Genomic DNA, 17,230 nt, shown 5'->3' with positions numbered 1-17,230 from the left:
TCTGAGCCCAGACTGGCCTGAAAATCACTATGTGGTCTAGGCTGACCTTGATTTGAAGCAGTTTTCCTGCTTCTGTGGTGCTTACGATTGTGGATTTGAACGTCTGTGCCAAACCTTTTGTCTGTTGGCTCCTCTTTTCAACTAGTCCACCTTCTGTTTTCATAAATTATTTTTGTTTTGTTTTTGTGATGCATTGAGTTTCTTTAGGGTTGTTTACAAGAACATGGCTATCTTTTTTTTTTTTGTTGTTTTTTGTTTTTTGAGACATGGTTTCTCTGTGTAGCCCTGGCTGTCCTGGAACTCACTCTGTAGACCAGGCTGGCCTCAAACTCAGAAATTCACCTGCCTCTGCCTCCCAAGTGCTGGGATCAAAGGCGTGCGCCACCACTGGCTGGCTGAACATGGCTATCTTACAAATGTCTAATCTGAAAAAAGTCCCCATCAACTACTAACTGCATGTAAATCCTTGGGAAATTGCCTTATAAATGGTAGGACGGCATTCTTCCATTAAACTGTGTATACCTAATCTTTTAAATACTTTAAATTCTTTTTTATGTGCTCATTGGCCATTTACATTTTATCAGAGAAATGTCTGTTGAAATAATTTGTCATCTGAAAATTGAGTTAATCAGGCTGGAGAAATGGCTCTGTGGTTAAGAGTAGTGGCTGCTTTTCTACAAGACCCAGGTTCAATTCCCAAACCCACATAACAGCTCAGAGCCATCTGTAATTACAGTTCCAGAGAATCTGGAGTCCTCTTATGTCATCCATGGGTACTAGGCACATGATACACAGGTATATATGCAGGCAAAACACCCATACAAATAAAACAAACAATAAAACTTGGCAATATTTAAGGTCTTAGACATAATGAGAAGCACCCGAAGGGAAGAAGGATTTATTTTGACTCATAGTCGAGGGTATAGCCCAGAGAAGGTATGGCATGCATTGCTTACCTCGTATCCCCAGTCAGGGGACACAGGAGGATGAATGCTGGTACTTGGCTGGTTTGATCTTTTTTACATTTGGTTTGGGGACACTTTTACCCCCTTCCACGGAATGTTGCCACTTACATACAGGCTGGTTCTTACCGCGGTTAAACGTGGCAGGACACATCCTCACAGATGTAACCAGAGGTTATTCTCAATCCCATCAAGTTGACAGTCAAGATTAACCATTAACATGTTTTTTCAGGGCCTTGCATGGGTATTCTTTTACAGAGCTACATTTCCTTTGTTTTTTTTTTTTTAACAATTTGTAGGCAGGTTTTTTTTTTTTTTTTTTAAAGATTTATTTATTTATTTATTATATGTAAGTACACTGTAGCTGTCTTCAAACACACCAGAAGAGGGCATCAGATCTCATTTCGGGTGGTTGTGAGCCACCATGTGGTTGCTGGGATTTGAACTCTGGACCTTCAGAAGAGCAGTCGGGTACTCTTACCCACTGAGCCATCTCAGCAGCCCACATTTCCTTTGTTAAAGACACTATTCAAAAAAAAAAAAAAGACACTATTCTATTTTCTTATAATATTGTTAGGACTTTTTGTAGGCAGAACAGCCTTTGAGAAAGGGCCTCATGAATCCCAGTTGGCCTGGAACTTAGCATTTAACAAAGAGGTCTGAGATTACAAGGGTCTTAACACAGGTTGAAAACTAACTAATGCATGGCTTTATTTCTAAATTGTCAGCTCTTTCTAATGTTCCATGTCTGCTTTATGCCAGTACAGCTCCTATATTTGTTGTAGGTCTGATAAAAGTATGAAAACGCTAGCCTTCTAGTGCTTCTCTTTCGAGATTGTTTTTACTGTGTGGGGTTCCTTAGAGTTTTGTATGGATTTTAGGACTAGCTTTTTGTATTTGTATTCAATTTGTGTTTTTACTATAGCAGTAATTGGAATTTTGGTTAAGTAATGAACTAGTAGGTTTCTTTGGGAAGCTCTTTTATCTTCTAACAGCCTAACAAGATGTATCTTTGTTTACTTAGGTCTTTAAAATTGTTTAGCACTGTTTTTTAGTTTTTTTTTTTTTTTTTTTTGGTTTGGTTTTTCAAGACAGGGTTTCTCTGTATAGCCCTGGCTGTCCTGGAACTCACTTTGTAGACCAGGCTGGCCTCGAACTCAGAAATCCGCCTGCCTCTGCCTCCCAAGTGCTGGGATTAAAGGCGTGCGCCACCACCGCCCGGCTTTTTAGTATTCTTTAGGGTATAATTATTAGCCTTCTTCCTTGGTTAAATTTATTCCTAAACAGATAAAATTATGTGCCCTCCACTTCTTTCCCGATTACTTGTTGCTCAGCAGCTTTGCCACACTTCTGCATGGCTCTGCCGTTCTGGTCAGATTGTTGCTTTTCTTTCAGAGACTTGGGACCCAGATTAGTGAGCGCTCCCTTTGAGGTTTTTCTTCCTTTGTCTCACTCACATTTTCACTGTCTCTTAAACGTTTTCAACTTTTGCCTCGGCCAATCATTTACTCAGTGAGCTTCATGTGTTCAGAACATGCTTGTGTGTAATGCTTTTCAGGGTGCTGTGAGTGATGACATAGATGATGTGGTTTCTTCCTTAAAACAAACTCTATTTATTGTTAGATACACAACTATTTTGTGTTCAACTTAAAAAAATACTGCAAATTAAGATACATTTGGCGGGCTGGCGAGATGGCTCAGTGGTTAAGAGCGCCGACTGCTCTTCCGAAGGTCCTGAATTCAAATCCCAGCAACCACATGATGGTTCACAACCATCCGAAATCTAATGCCCTCTTCTGGAGTGTCTGAAGACAGCTACAGTGTACTTACATATAATAAATAAATCAAATCTTAAAAAACAAAAAAGATATATTTGGCAAGGGACAAGAGAGATGGTCTTGAGCAGTGGTTCTCAACCTTCCTAATCTTTGACCCTTTAGTACAGTTCCCCATGTTGTAGTGACTTTCCCAACCATAAAATTATTTTCACTGTTACTTCATAACTAATTTTGTTACTGTTATGAATCACAAAATATGTTATGCATGATATCTGATATGCAACCCCAGTGAAAGGGTCCTTAGACTTCCAAAGGGGTCATGACTCAAAGGTTGAAAGCTGCTGACTTAGAGGTTAAAAAATTTGGCTGCTCTTGTAGATCAGGATTGGTTCTCAGCACCAAGCACATCTGCTGGTTTATAACCTGCTGTTCCTCAAGTTGCCGAGGTTCTGGTATCCTCTCCTGCCCTTTGCTGGTACTGTGTCCATGTGCATCCTTCTCCAACACACATGCATATCCATATTAAAAAGAAGGAAAATAAAGTCAATATGGCACAATGATAGGGGTTTTTTGAGATAAGATTTTTTGTTTTTGAGCCAGTGTTTCTCTGTGTAGCCTTGGCTGTCTTGAACCAGGCTCTCTAGACCAGGTTGGCTTTGACTCAGAAATCCAAATATGTCTGCCTCCCTAGTGCTGGGATTAAAGGTGTGTGCCACCATAGCTCTGTAAGATGATCTTATGTAGCCCAAGCTAGTCTTGAACTTTCTATGTAGTCATAGATGAACCTGGACAATTTTGATCTTCTCAAATTCTTGGCATCTGGGTCACTATTTTTAGTCACAGTTGTAGATATTGATTTCAAGTTGTATCTCAGTTTTAAAAATGCTTAAATGTAAAAGGTAGAGTTGATAAGATAGTTTGAAATGAAGTGAGTTGGTGTAAGCAGAGATTAGTATGAATTGGGATGATATTAAAAGTATCTGAATATAATTTTGTTTCAGATGTGCTGGCTATCTGTATGAATTATGGAATTTCATATTCACAGCAACTACATGTGTGCAGATATTAGTAATTTGCAAATAAGGAGACCTCTCTTGGTAAACCATATTTAATAAATATGGGACCAAATTCAAACTCAGACATTTGACCTTAAAACCTGGGTCAATAGCCATAGCTAGGTAAATATTAGATTACAAACTTTGAGGAATGAACAGATGTTGAGAGAAAAGATTTTTTTAGTGTTTTGAGACATTGGGGCACAGTGAACATGTATATGATGTAGGAGAGACACTACAATGCCCTGCTGTTCTCCTTGTGCTTTCATTGTTGTCAGCTTGCCTGCCTGTCTGCATATCTTCCTTCTTTCTATCCATCTGTCTGTCCTGTACATCTCTTCCTACATTCCTTCCAGGTGGAACTGAATCCAGAAACTCTGTCCTGAGCTACACTTTGAGCCACTCCCACTGCCTTTTCTTTGAAGTGTATATGGTCTGGCTAGCCTGGAGCACCTGGGCTTAATGAGTCCTCAATTTCTGCATCTAGAGTGGCTGGGATATAGGTCCATGCTGCTATGCTCAGCTTTCTTTATTTTTTTATTTTTATTTTTTTTTGAATGATACGGTCTCTCTATATAGATAGCTCTTGACTGTCCTGGAATTTGTTATATAGGCTAGGCTGGTCTCAATTCATAGTGATCCACCTGTCTCTGCTGGGATTAAAAGCATGTGCCACTCACTTGGCAGCTTCCTTTATTCTTTTCCTCATAAAATAGACACAAAGTGTTAATATGACAAATATATTTAATAATGTCCATAGAATATTCAGTATACCTAGACAGTAAACAACTGGCCTCATTAAATGCAGCTAAGCTCAAGGCAAGTGATCATTACCACATCATAGGTAATAGGTACTATTTCTAAATCTAAAGATACTCTTCAAGGATACTAATATTCCTGTATTAAAAGTGAGCATGGGCGAGCAGAGTGGCTCCACAGATAACAGTATACCTGCCAGCTTGACTACCCAAATTCAGTCCTTAGGAACGACATGGTGGAAGGATAGAACTGACTCCTGAAAATTGTCTCTGACCTCCACACATATGCTAAGGCATATACTTGTGGCTTAGGCATGTCCCCTACCCCAGTAAAGAAATATATGGAATAACATTTTTTTCAGGTTGGGCATGTTGGCTCATGCCTTTAATCCCAGTACCCAGGAGGCAGAAGCAGGCTGATCTATGTGACTTCGAGGTCAGCCAGGGCTACATAGTTAGACCCTGTCTTAAAAAAACAAAATAAAAAAAAAAAGAGGATAGGAGATCTTAGGAAAATTGTTACCTAAAGTCTCAGTCAAATCCTGGATGAGCTAGTGTTTGAATCTGGGTCTGTCTAGTTCAGGATTTCGTTATAGCATACTGAGTAATGAATGACAATAGCCAATGTGAAGAGAGTTGGACATTCTCTAAAAAACAAAACACAATTGTGTTTATATTGTAAGGGATTTCTTTGTTCTCTTTTCTTTCATATGAATATTTGGTTCTCAGAGTACCTCTGCATATAAGATGAAGAACCATACTGGCCGTGGAAACCTCCCTCAGCTTTTTGAGTGGATTGCTTTCTGCTTCTTGCTGGAGTCCTTTACAGTTGGAGGGACAGGGCAGGAGAGATCAAGTGTTTCTTGTATCAGCTGGGTATTCTGGTGTCAGAAAGAAAGCTGAGCTTGGCCAGGTGGTACAAGTGGATATCCAGCTACTGGGCCACAAGTTCAAGGCCTGCTTGGATTACAGAAGTTCCTGCCTACCAGATTGATAGTTTAGTGAGACCCTGCCTCAAAGTAAACTTTTTAAAAAGACTAGGACTATTGTTCATGGCAGGGCATATGCATCGTATGTACACATTCCTAAGTTCAATCACCAGTACTTTTTTTATAAAAGGGAGAAAAATGGGCTGGAGAGATAGCTCAGCGGTTAAGAGCACTGACTGCTCTTCCAAAGGTCCTGAGTTCAAATCCCAGCAACCACTTGGTGGTTCACAATCATCTGTAATGAACTTTAACTCCCTCTTCTGGTGTGTCTGAAGACAGCTACAGTATACTTACATATAATAAATAAATAAATCTAAAAAAATATTTTTTTAAAGGGAGAAAAAAACCTAACCAACCAACCAAACAACCAAAACAAAACAGTTGACCAAGTATCTCTTCTCTCTACAGAGGAGGAAGCTTGATGCTGTATATTACTATATGCGCAGTTTGGCAGCCAGCAACCCTATCCTGACTGCCAAGGAGAGTCTCATGAGTTTATTTGAAGAGACTAAACGAAAGGTAAGTAAGAGTGCACGTGGGCTTATCCTTCCTAGGAGAATGCATGTCCTCTGGGCTGAAGTGTGAGGAGATGATGAAACACATCTTCACATAGACCCTCTGGGCTCCACTGACGGGTTATCAGTTGGCCCCTGCAAAGAACGGATTTTGAAATCAATCTTCAGGAGGGCTTGCAGGGCGTACCTGTGCCACAGCATCTAGTTCACAGAATTAATGAAATCTATATGGCAGCAGAGGTGGTCTCTGCTACTTTGGTACTGTAGCAGAATCCTTAGATTTTTATAGTCTTTAGCCTGCAGACACAGCTGATAGAGGAATTTTTCATTGGCTGACTGGGAGAGCTGAGCTTGTGTGTCTGTTGTATAGGCTGAACAGATGGAAAAGAAGCAGCATGAGGAATTTGAGATTAGCCCTGAGAAGTGGCAAAAAGGAAAGAAGTCTACTTTCCGGCATGTTGGGGATGACACTACTCGCCTGGAGATTTGGATTCATCCATCACATCCTCGGTCCGCCCAGGGCACTGAGTCTGGGAAGGATTCTGAGCAGGAGAATGGTCTGGGCAGCCTGAGTCCCAGTGATGTAAGTTCCTGAGAATGATGCAGTGAGCCAGACTAGCTCAGCAAGTCTGGCTGCCTCAAGTCATGCAAGCTGGGGCTGAGGCATAGACAGGTCCCAGCTTTAAGACATCGATTTATTTAAAGAAAAAGGATCTTGTTCTCTATACCGGATTAGCCCGGAACTTACTGTGTAGCCCAGACTGGCCTCTGACTTGTGACAATCCTCTTATCTGACTTGCTCATATAGGGGTGAGCCACAGTGCCTAGCACCCCCCACTAACTTTGACCACTAACTTTAGGTTCCCTTAGGCCTCGTTGGTTCTCACAGATCCCTTTATCTTTAGCATGTGCTTCCCTTACTCACCACTATGTGGCACTGTAGAATTTAGTAAATGTAGAGTTAGAAATTGTTTTACTGTTTTGAGTTGGGCATCACCAATTTGTATGAGAATTTGCTGAGATTTTGTACTTTGCTGAGATAATGTATTTAATCTTGAATAGCTTTCTATTTGGAGTATGAACTAAAGCAACATGGGTAGGATGATTAATCTGTTTTGTGATTTATTATTATTTATTTATTTAGATTTGTTTATTTTTTATGCATGAATGTTTTGCTTGCATTATGTATATGCACTACATGAGAGTCTACGGAGGGGGTCAGATGGGGTCAGATCCCTTGTTATCTGGAGTTAAAGAACCAATGTATAGGTGCTGGGAATTGCAAGAATAGCCATTGCTCTTGCCCTCTGAGCCATCTCACCATCCCCAAGCCTTTTATGAGGCAACCTCTTATGGCTTAGAGTGTGCCAGACTAATGATTCAGAAAATAGCATCTTCCCTTGTTTTCAAGGTAGCATTTTAATAGAGTGGACAGGTAGTTAGGCTTAAGTGTGCTGGACTTTGTTTAGGGGTATACCTGATTTTCTGTGATCACAGTAGTCATGTGTCAGTTGAAGTGTGAAGAATGAATAGAAGTTTAGCTAGAGAGGAAGGAAGTAGAATGGACTAGCCCTCTCAGATTCCAGAGCTTAGGGAGAAAGAGCATGGGAAAAAAAGGCTCAGTGACAGGAATTCAAATTAGTTATAGAAGGATTTGAATCAATAAGTGGTTTCAGAGATGGAAAGATATGTGTCCAAAGAGCTTGATTAGATGAGGGGAGCTCAGAGAGAAGAGAGTCAAGAGTAGCACCTAGGTTTCCGGTTTAGAAATTGAAGGGGTGGCGCTAGAGAGATGACTCAGAGGTTAAGAGCACTGACTGCTCTTCCGAAGGTCCTGAGTTCAAATCCCAGCAACCACATGGTGGCTCACAACCATCCCTAATGAGATCTGATGCCCTCTTCTGGTGCATCTGAAGACAGCTACTGTGTACTTACATATAATAATAAATAAATCTTGAAAGAAAGAAAGAAAGAAAGAAAGAAAGAAAGAAAGAAAGAAATTGAAGGGGTATTGCCAGGTGACCATACCTGTAAGCCTTGTACTTGGGCAGCTGTGCAGGGGGATTAAACACAAATACATGGCTATACTGTTACCTAGTAAGTTCTAGGCTATTATGAGCTATAGTATGAGATCCTCTCAAACAACATTAACAACAAAACCCTACAGGACTGTTCCCCTAAGCAAATCAAAACCAAGTAGTTAGTGGTCAGTTTCATAAGGTGGACTATAATGGTAGACCAAGTTTTAGGGCAATGATAATTAGTTTTAGAGCTGCTGCATTTGTCATTGTGTAGGACATTGAAGTAATGATACTCAGATGATAACAGGTGACTGAAACTCAGGAGAGTGGTTTGGATCAAGGAATATTTCTTGTTTGGGGGCTGGAGATGGAATCCAAGGGTATGTGCTTGGTAGGCAAATACTATCTATTATTAAACTGCATTCCTAGTCCTGAAAAGGACTAATTTTGAACGCATCTTGCTAGATAATAATGATACCATGAGAGTTGAATCATTTCTTCCAAGTTAAGAACAGATGGTTGGCATGATGGCTCAGTGGGTAAAGGTGTCTAGAGCCCAATCTTGTAATTTGAGTTTGATTCCTGGGGCCCACATAGTGGAAGGAGAGAACTGACTCTCATTAGTTGTCTTCAGACCTCCACATATGTATCATGGTGTACATTCATTTATTCATTTTCTTTTTTTTATTGTTTTTGAGACAGCATCTCATACTGTAGCCCCCTGGCCTTTAATTCATGAGAACCCTTCTGCCTCTGACTTCTGGGTACCAAATTACAGGTATGAGTTATGAATTACAGGTATCTAGTTCTTTTGGGTTTAATTTAAAATTCCCATTTGTCTTCCTATTCTGTAACTGTTTTTGTGGATGACTTGGGAAGTAGTAATTGATAATGAAACCCCCCTCTTCTGGTGTGCCTTAGTGTACATGGGGCCCCATGTGTTAATGTGTGTTCTAGCAATTTGTTTTGATTCCTGCGGTTAGAATCCCTCACTGCTGCTTTGGCTGCTTTGGATGTTACAGTCCAAACTGAAATCCTGTTTAACTAACAAACATGTTGTCTTTCTGGGTAGGACTATATTGTTTAATTTTTTTCACTTTATTTATTATTGTATCTATATGTATCCATACAAGATATCTGTGGGCCCACATACCATGGCCTTCAAATGGCAGTCAGGGCAAACTTGTGGACTCAGTTCTCTCCTCCCACCCACCCTTAGGTGGGTTCCAGGGATTAAACCCAGCTTGCACAGCCAGGCCCTTTACTCACTGAGCCAGCCCACCAGCCCTCAATGAAAGCAAAAGACAGTTTGAAAAAAGATTTTGTGGCTTTCTTTGATTTTGGCCTCACAATTGGGGAACATATCTTATACAGATATAGCTAATCTTTTGTAGAAATATCTTTTCAGTAGCTGTAGTGGCTGAGCTTAGTGGTAGAACACTTACCTACAGACATAGTCACTTACTTGAAACTCAGTTCTGCCACTGAAAATGAGGAGTAGTAGTTATGCAACTCTGCTTTTATAATGTACGTCTCAGTGAATACATTTTCAGCAAGTAAGCTGTCACGGATTCTAGTGCTTTATTAGTTTTTATGTGTGTATATTTATGCAAGTTGTTTGTACGTGTCTGTGATGTGTCTGTGTGCTTGATTGTACCCTGAGGAGGTGTCCTTCTAGCATGCTTTGCCTTGTTCCATTGAGGCAGGGTTTCTTGCTGAACCTGGAGCTCATATTATTCATCAAAGCTGATGGGCAGTCATCTCCAGTGAGCCTCCTGTCTCTGCTTCTCTCAGTGCAGGGGCTGTAGGCATGTGTGGGATCACACCTGACCTTTACATGGATGCATGCTTGCACAGCAGTATCTGTAGCCACTGAATCCTCTTTCTTGTCCATTTAGAGTGTGCATATGCTTGTACCATGCTGCATGTGTGGTCAGAAGAGAAACTCTGGGAGTCAGTTCTTTTCATCATGTGGTGCCTGGGACTGAATTTGGGTTGTCAGGCTTGATGCCAAGCATGTTTACCCAGTGAACCATCTCATTTGCCCTAATTTTATTTAGTTTTCATGTGTGTGTACCCATGCCGTTGTTAGCTTGTGGAGATCATGGGTCAACTTCTAAGAGTTGGCCCTCAACTTCTGCTTTGTTGAGGCAGTCTCTGTCACTCTTTTTTTTCCTTTTTTTAAAGATTTATTTATTTTATTTATATGAGTACACTGTAGCTGTCTTCAGACACACCAGAAGAGGGCATCAGATCCCATTACAGATGGTTGTGAGCCACCATGTCATGTGGTTGCCGGGAATTGATGGAAGAGCAGTCAGTGCTCTTAACTGCTGAGCCATCATCTTTCTAGCCCCAGTCTCTGTCACTCTTTTCTGCCAAGGCATAGTATACTCCAGGCTAACTTTTTCAAGCTTCCAGGCATTTCTTCTGCCTTTGTATCCTATGTCATAATATTAGTGCTAGGACTGCAGATGTGCACCACCACATAGGCTTAAATATTTTACACTTTTTTATTTGTATAATAAATAAATTATATGTATCAGATCAGAGAACAACCTGTGTGAGTTAGTTCTCTTCTTCAACTATTTAGGTTACAGGAATTTAAATCTTTTTTTTTTTGTTTGTTTTTTTGTTTTTTTGAGACAGGGTTTCTCTGTGTATCCCTGGCTGTCCTGGAACTCACTTTGTGGATCAGGCTGGCCTCAAACTCAGAAATCCTCCTGCCTCTGCCTCCCAAGTGCTGGGATTAAAGGCATGCGCCACCACCGCCCGGCAGGAATTTAATTCTTGTTGTCAGACTTAGCAGCAAGCAGTTTTACCCTCTGAACCATCTTGTTAGCCTTGAACTTCTGATCCTCTTGTCTTTGCATCTCAAGTATAGGCAACAGATGTGGGCCACCACTTCCAGTTTTTAAATAGTGCTTGGGATCAGACTTGGAACATTGTACATTACAGGCAAGCCTTCTGCCTGCTAAGCTATGCTCCCAGCCTTTTGTTTTTATAGAGTATCATAGCTTAGGCTGACCTCAAACTCCTTATGTAGATAAGGATGATATTCAACTCCTATACATCTTGAGTTGCTGGCGTTATAGTCATAACTGCCACATCCAGCTGTTAGTTATATCAGTAGGGTGGGCGTGTGTATGGGTGTTTCTAGGATTGAATCCAGGTCCTTGAGCATGCTAGACAAATATTTTACTACTGAGCTACATCCTAAGGCCCAATTATTTTAATTATTCCAATACATGAGTATATTCCAAATTAAAAATTTCAAATAATTGCAGGAATACATAGAATAAAATGTGACAGTTTGTGTAGCTATTTTTGTGGTTTTAGCCTATATGTTATCCTCAGTAAACAATTTTTAAAATTATTATTATTTTTTATTTGTTTTGTTTTGTTTTTCTTTTTTTTTTTTTTAAGATTTATTTATTTATTTATTCTATGTGAGTACACTGTAGCTGTCTTCAGACACTCCAGAAGAGGGAGTCAGATCTCATTACAGATGGTTGTGAGCCACCATGTGGTTGCTGGGATTTGAACTCCGGACCTTCGGAAGAGCAGTCGGGTGCTCTTACCCACTGAGCCATCTCACCAGCCCCCTTGTTTTGTTTTTCGAGACAGGGTTTCTCTGTGTAGCCCTGGCTGTCCTGGAACTCACTCTGTACACCAGGCTGGCCTTGAACTCAGAAATTTGCCTGACTCTGCCCCCCAAGGGCTGAGATTAAAGGTGTGCGCCACCACCACCCGGCTATTTTTTTTTTTTTAATTTTTTTATTAGATATTTTCTTCATTTACATTTCAAATGCTACCCTGAAAGTCCCCTATAACCTCCCCCGCCCTGCTCCCCAACTCACCCACTTCTGCTTCCTGGCCCTGGCATTCTCCTGTCCTGGGGCATATGATCTTCCCAAGATCAAGGGCCTCTCCTCCCATTGATGGTCGACTAGGCCATCCTCTGCTATATATGCAACTAGAGACACAGTTCTGTGGGGTACTGGTTAGTTCATATTGTTGTTCCTTCTATAGGGTTGCTGACCCCTTTAGCTCCTTGGATATTTTCTCTAGCTCTCTCTTTAGGGCTCTGTGTTCTATCCAATAGATGACTGTGAGCACCCACTTCTGTGTTTGCCAGGCACTGGCATAGCCTTAGAAGAGACAGCTATATCAGGGTCCTGTCAAGAAAATCTTGCTGGCATATGCAATAGTGTCTGGGTTTGGTGGTTGTATATGGGATGGCTCCCTGGGTGGAGCAGTCTCTGGATGGTCCTTTCTTCCATCTCAGCTCCGAACTTTAGGATATCATCCTGAGTGAGGTAACCCAATTACAAAAGAGCACACATTATATGCCCTCACTTATAAGTGGATATTAACCCAGAAACTTAGACTATCCAAGATACAATTTGCAAAACACATGAAACTCAAGAAGAAGGAAGACCAAAGTGTGGATACTTCGTTCCTTCTTAGAATGGGGAACAAAATACCCATGGAAATTATTTTTATACTTATTTATTTATTCTATTTACATGAGTACACTGTAGCTGTCTTCAGACACACCAAAAGAGGATGTTGGATCCCATTGCAGATGGTTGTGAGCCACCATGTGGTTGCTGGGATTTGAACTCAGGACTTTTGGAAGAACAGTCTGTGCTCTTAACCACTGAGCCCCCTACAATATGTTCTTAATTTGGGTATATATTTTATTACAAACATATATGTTTTGTATTTTGTTTGTTTTTTGAGACAAGATGTCTTTGTAGCCCTGGGCTGCCCTGTAACTTGCTTTGTACCAGGCTGACCTGAACTCAGAGAGATCTATCTGCCTTCCCTGCCTCCCCAGTGCTGGGGTTAAATGCTTGCCTCACTGTGCCCTGCCATATGTCATATATTTAACTTATGTCATGTCCATTGCTTGTTCATATTAGCTGTTCAGTTTTGAATATTAGAAGCCCTAGTAGGGTAGTCTCCTTAGACCATTTCTAGAATTTCCAGCATAAATGATTAGAAATTCATGACTAAGCAGGAAGTTTGACTTACTGTGGTTATTAGTAATGATAATGATGTCCCAACCAGTTTGTTCTGAGTCTGCCAGGTGTGGGCTTTGATTCTCTCCTCTCTGAATGGTTGTGGGAGGGTTAGGTTGTGGGCTGTTGATTTTAAGTCTTGAGACGTGGTGTGGGTTGAACATTCAGCGTAGCAGGACAGCCAATACAAGTGGTGTCCTGTTAAGAGTTCCATTTAAAATCCCATTAAAAACCCCTCTGCCAAGTAAAGTGTTGAGTTGGTGTTGAGAGAGTTGTGGGTGTTCGTGGCAGCTCTTCCTGTGCTGTGTCTCAGGCTATAGAGTACTTGTTATCTGAACAGTGGACTGTTGCTATCAATGAATTAATCAGGGACTTTAAATTACAGCACCAGAAATAATTTTCATACTTAAAGGCAAAGGTCTGTGATGCAACTGTTAAGATATAAAACAAAAACAACCTTTTTCAGATTTATTTACTTTTTAAGATTTTTTTTTTGTATGTGTATGAATGTTTTGCCTGCATATATGTGTATACCTCATGCATTCCTGGTGTCTGAGGAAGTCACAAGAGGATGTCGGATCATCTGGGACTGGAATTACAGAGAGGTGTGACTCACCTTGTGGGTCCTGGGAATTGAACCCAGGTCCTTTGTAAGAGCAACAAGTGCTTTTAACCACGGAACTGATTCTCCAGCACCCCCCTTTCTTTTTATTAGGTTGTGTGATACTCTGTTTTTTATTGACTATTTTATTTATTTACATTTCAAATGTTGTTCCCTTCCTAGTCTCCCCCCTCTACAAACCTCCCACCCTATTCCCCCTTCCCTCCAGCCCCATTTTTTGAAGCATCTGGTTCCTCTGTGTTTAGCATCCTGTATAGACCATAGTACCTGTTAAGTGCATGGGAGGAAGAAGTGCTGATACAGTTTGTCCCTGAAATTTTAGTAGCCTGTGCTCCACAACCATCTACCCTGTCTACTGTTCCCAGCTTTTTCCCCATACACGCGTGTGGAGGTCAGAGGATGGCTTGGTGGAGTTTGTTCTGCTCTTCCACCTCTCTGTGGGTCCCAGGGTTGTCCTTACTGGCTGAGACATCTGGCCAGCCCCATTTCGGTGTTTTGTTCTATTGTTTTTGTTATTGTTTGTTTTCAGACAGTGTCTCACTATGTAGAGCAGGCTGACTTGGAACTCAGGGAGATCCTCCTGCCCCTACCTCCCAAATGTTAGCATCAAAGTTGTGTGCTCTTAAGCCAAGCTCGGTGCTGTTATGTTTCAGACTGGTTTGTATCTAGTGTGTGAATCAGCAAACTTTGCCCATGGAAGGCTACATAAATGTTGTAGGCTTTGTAGATCTCATGTCTCTTATTAGTATGCCTTTGTGGTGTTATATGAACATGGCTGTGGTGCAGTAAAACTTTATTGGCTAAGACAGGTGATGATGGGCTAGGTTGATTTGACTTTAGGCCTAGTTTGGCATCTTCTACTCTGATGGACCAGCATCCAGGTTTCAGTGTGTAGATGTTTTGTTTCTGAGACAGTAGAATGCCATGTGGACTGGCTTCAAACTTGCTATATAGATCTCCTAATTTGCCTGTTTCCACCTACTGAGTCCTGAGATTAAAGATGTGTGCCACCACTCCTGGCTTGTAGGTGATTCTTGTTATTTGGATAAATATGGTCTGTATTTTCTGTATAGATGAATCACAGCTTTCTTGCATTTAGGAACACTAGATACCATTATGCCTATGGTCATTTTAAACAGGAAAATAACTAACAGAAAGCAAACAAAACAAAACAAACAAACAAATCCAAAAAAACAAATAACCAAAACAACAACAAGAAAAATGTGGAAGCTAAGGCAGAGGCAGACGGATTTCTGAATTCGAGGCCAGCCTGGTCTACAAAGTGAGTTCCAGGACAGCCAGGGCTACACAGAGAAACCCTGTCTCAGGGGGGGGTGGGGGATATATATATATATATATATGGAAGCTAAGGTGCTAGTTAGAAACAAAGGGCACATATTTAAATTAAATTCTGAGACCTGAGGTCAAAGAATTGTCTCCTTAGCCTTAGCTGAGAACATATATGGCGTTAATCACATTTGCTCTGTTTTATACATGTCTGGGATGACTAAAAAAACACCTCAAGTCCTGCTGGCAGTAGAGAGAGGTGACCTTTGGTCTAGACCTGGCAGACATGGTTTGGGTGTATAATGGGAAGTGGAATCAGAAGGCTTCTGGAAGAAAGTAACCAGGCAGACTCAAAAAGAATATTCCAGAACAGAAGCCACAGCAGGTGTGGCACAGCAGGTGTGGCACAGCAGGGCCTGCAGGTTTACTTGCCTCTGCTCAGTTGAGGGCAGTGTGAAATGTGGGAATGGTGGGGCTGAGGCTGAGCCTTCTCCTACAGCCCTGTTCTCAGTTGGTGCTGTGGTATTGTGGGAGGAAGTCAATGGGCTGAGGTGTTACTTTTTGTCACTGTGAAAAATACCTGAGAGAACCTGAGAGAACTAAAGGGAGGGAAGATTTTTTGGTCATGGTTTTTGAGGTTTCAGCTTCTAGTTAGTTGGCTGGAATCATTGCTTTGGGCCGAGTGAGGCCAGGTAGAGTATCATGGCCAGAGCACAAAGCAGATCTGCCCTCACCTCACTGTGGGTGGCCAGGGTGCAGAAGGAAAGATGCCTGTGTTAGCTGGCTTCCTCTTCCTCTCTCATTTGTCTGTCTAACAGTGCTGTCCACTCTCAGGGCAATTTCCCCTCCTTAGCTAATCCTCTGTGTGCCCATGTGCCACACAGAAATGACAGGACCAACCATCATAGCTGGTCTCCCCTATTATTTCTGGATTCTGGAAATGTTTCTCAAGTTTGTTGTTTACTTGTCATGTCCGCATTGTTGATCCCATGAAATTTGCATGTCATTCATTAAATTTCATAGGTTGGATGCAGTCTGAGTCTTTTCTTTATCACAGTTTAATGGTTGATGACAGTGAAGGGCCATTCTTTTTTTTTTTTTTTTTTTTTTTCACTGTTGCTGTAGCTGTCTTCAGACACATCAGAAGAGGGCATCAGATCCCATTACAGATGGTTGTGAGCCACTGTGTAGTTGCTGGGAATTGAACCCAGGTCCTCTGGAAGAGCAGTCAGTGCTCTTAACCACTGAACCATCTCTCCAGCCCGTAAGGGCCACTCTTACACAAAGTTTTCTGGTCTGGACAGGTCTGGTCTGATCTGGTCTGGTCTGATTTGGTTTGGTTTGAGGCAGGGTCTCTATAGCTCTGACAGGCTTAGAACAAATGTTGTAAACCAGGCTGGCTTCAAAATCACATAGTGTGTTCTGCTCTTCCACAAAGTTGGGATTAAAGGAGAGCACACCACAGCTAGCCTGACAAAAGCTTTCTGAATTTAAACATAACTTGTATCTTTTTCTGCTAGTTGTTCAAGAAAGTTACCAATAGCTTGGAATTATTAAGACAGAGCTTTTTTCCCCTCATTAAGATTTTTTGTTGTTGTTGTTTTAAATTTTTTTAAGGTTATGAGCCAGACCTGGTGGCTCCCATCTCTAATCCTTGTAATACTCAGGAGGCTCAGGCAACAGTAAGGTTACTGCAGTGTTGAGGTCAGCCTGGTTACAGTGTGATGCCTCTTTCACAAAACAAAACCCCAAACCAAGTCAGTAAATGAATGTTGTGGATCATAATTTTTTTTTTTTTTTTTTTGAGACAGGGTTTCTCTGTATAACCCTGTTGGCTGTCCTGGAACTTACTTTGTAGACCAGGCTGGCCTCGAACTCAGAAATCCACCTGCCTCTGCCCCTCCAAGTGCTGGGATTAAAGGCGTGCTCCACCACCGCCCCGCCCAGCATGGATCATAAATTTTTACCACCCAGAGGGACCATTATTTTTATTTATTTGTTTGCTTATTTGTTTGTTTTGTTTTTGGAGACAGGGTTTCTCTTTGGATCCCCAGCTGTCCTGGAACTCATGCTATAGACTAGACGGGCCTTGAAACTCATAAAGATCTGCCTGCCTCTGCCTTCTAATTGCTGGAACTAAAAGCCACCACTGCTGGGAGAGAACCATTATTTTTAAAGAGTTATTTTTAATTATGTATCTGTCTCTGTTGTTCCTA

At 41.3% G+C, this 17,230-nt stretch overlaps 1 protein-coding gene across 3 annotated transcripts in view; it reads left to right on the top strand.

Moving 5' to 3' along the window:
* Smg6 (SMG6 nonsense mediated mRNA decay factor) overlaps nucleotides 1-17,230 on the top strand; it is a 234,164-nt gene that overhangs the window by 12,760 nt on the left and 204,174 nt on the right. For all 3 annotated transcript variants that reach the window (XM_021176232.3, XM_021176235.3, XM_021176236.3), the window contains exons 7-8: nucleotides 5,951-6,061; nucleotides 6,428-6,640. In XM_021176232.3, the coding sequence (XP_021031891.1) occupies nucleotides 5,951-6,061; nucleotides 6,428-6,640 (324 nt within the window). The remainder of the gene's footprint in view (nucleotides 1-5,950; nucleotides 6,062-6,427; nucleotides 6,641-17,230) is intronic.

Source organism: Mus caroli, unplaced genomic scaffold (genome assembly GCF_978045245.1).
Source record: "Mus caroli unplaced genomic scaffold, Mus_caroli_1 scaffold_13, whole genome shotgun sequence".
Taxonomy (NCBI): domain Eukaryota; kingdom Metazoa; phylum Chordata; class Mammalia; order Rodentia; family Muridae; genus Mus; species Mus caroli.
Note: the sequence above shows the minus strand (reverse complement) of the source record. Positions and strands in the feature narration are given on the sequence as shown.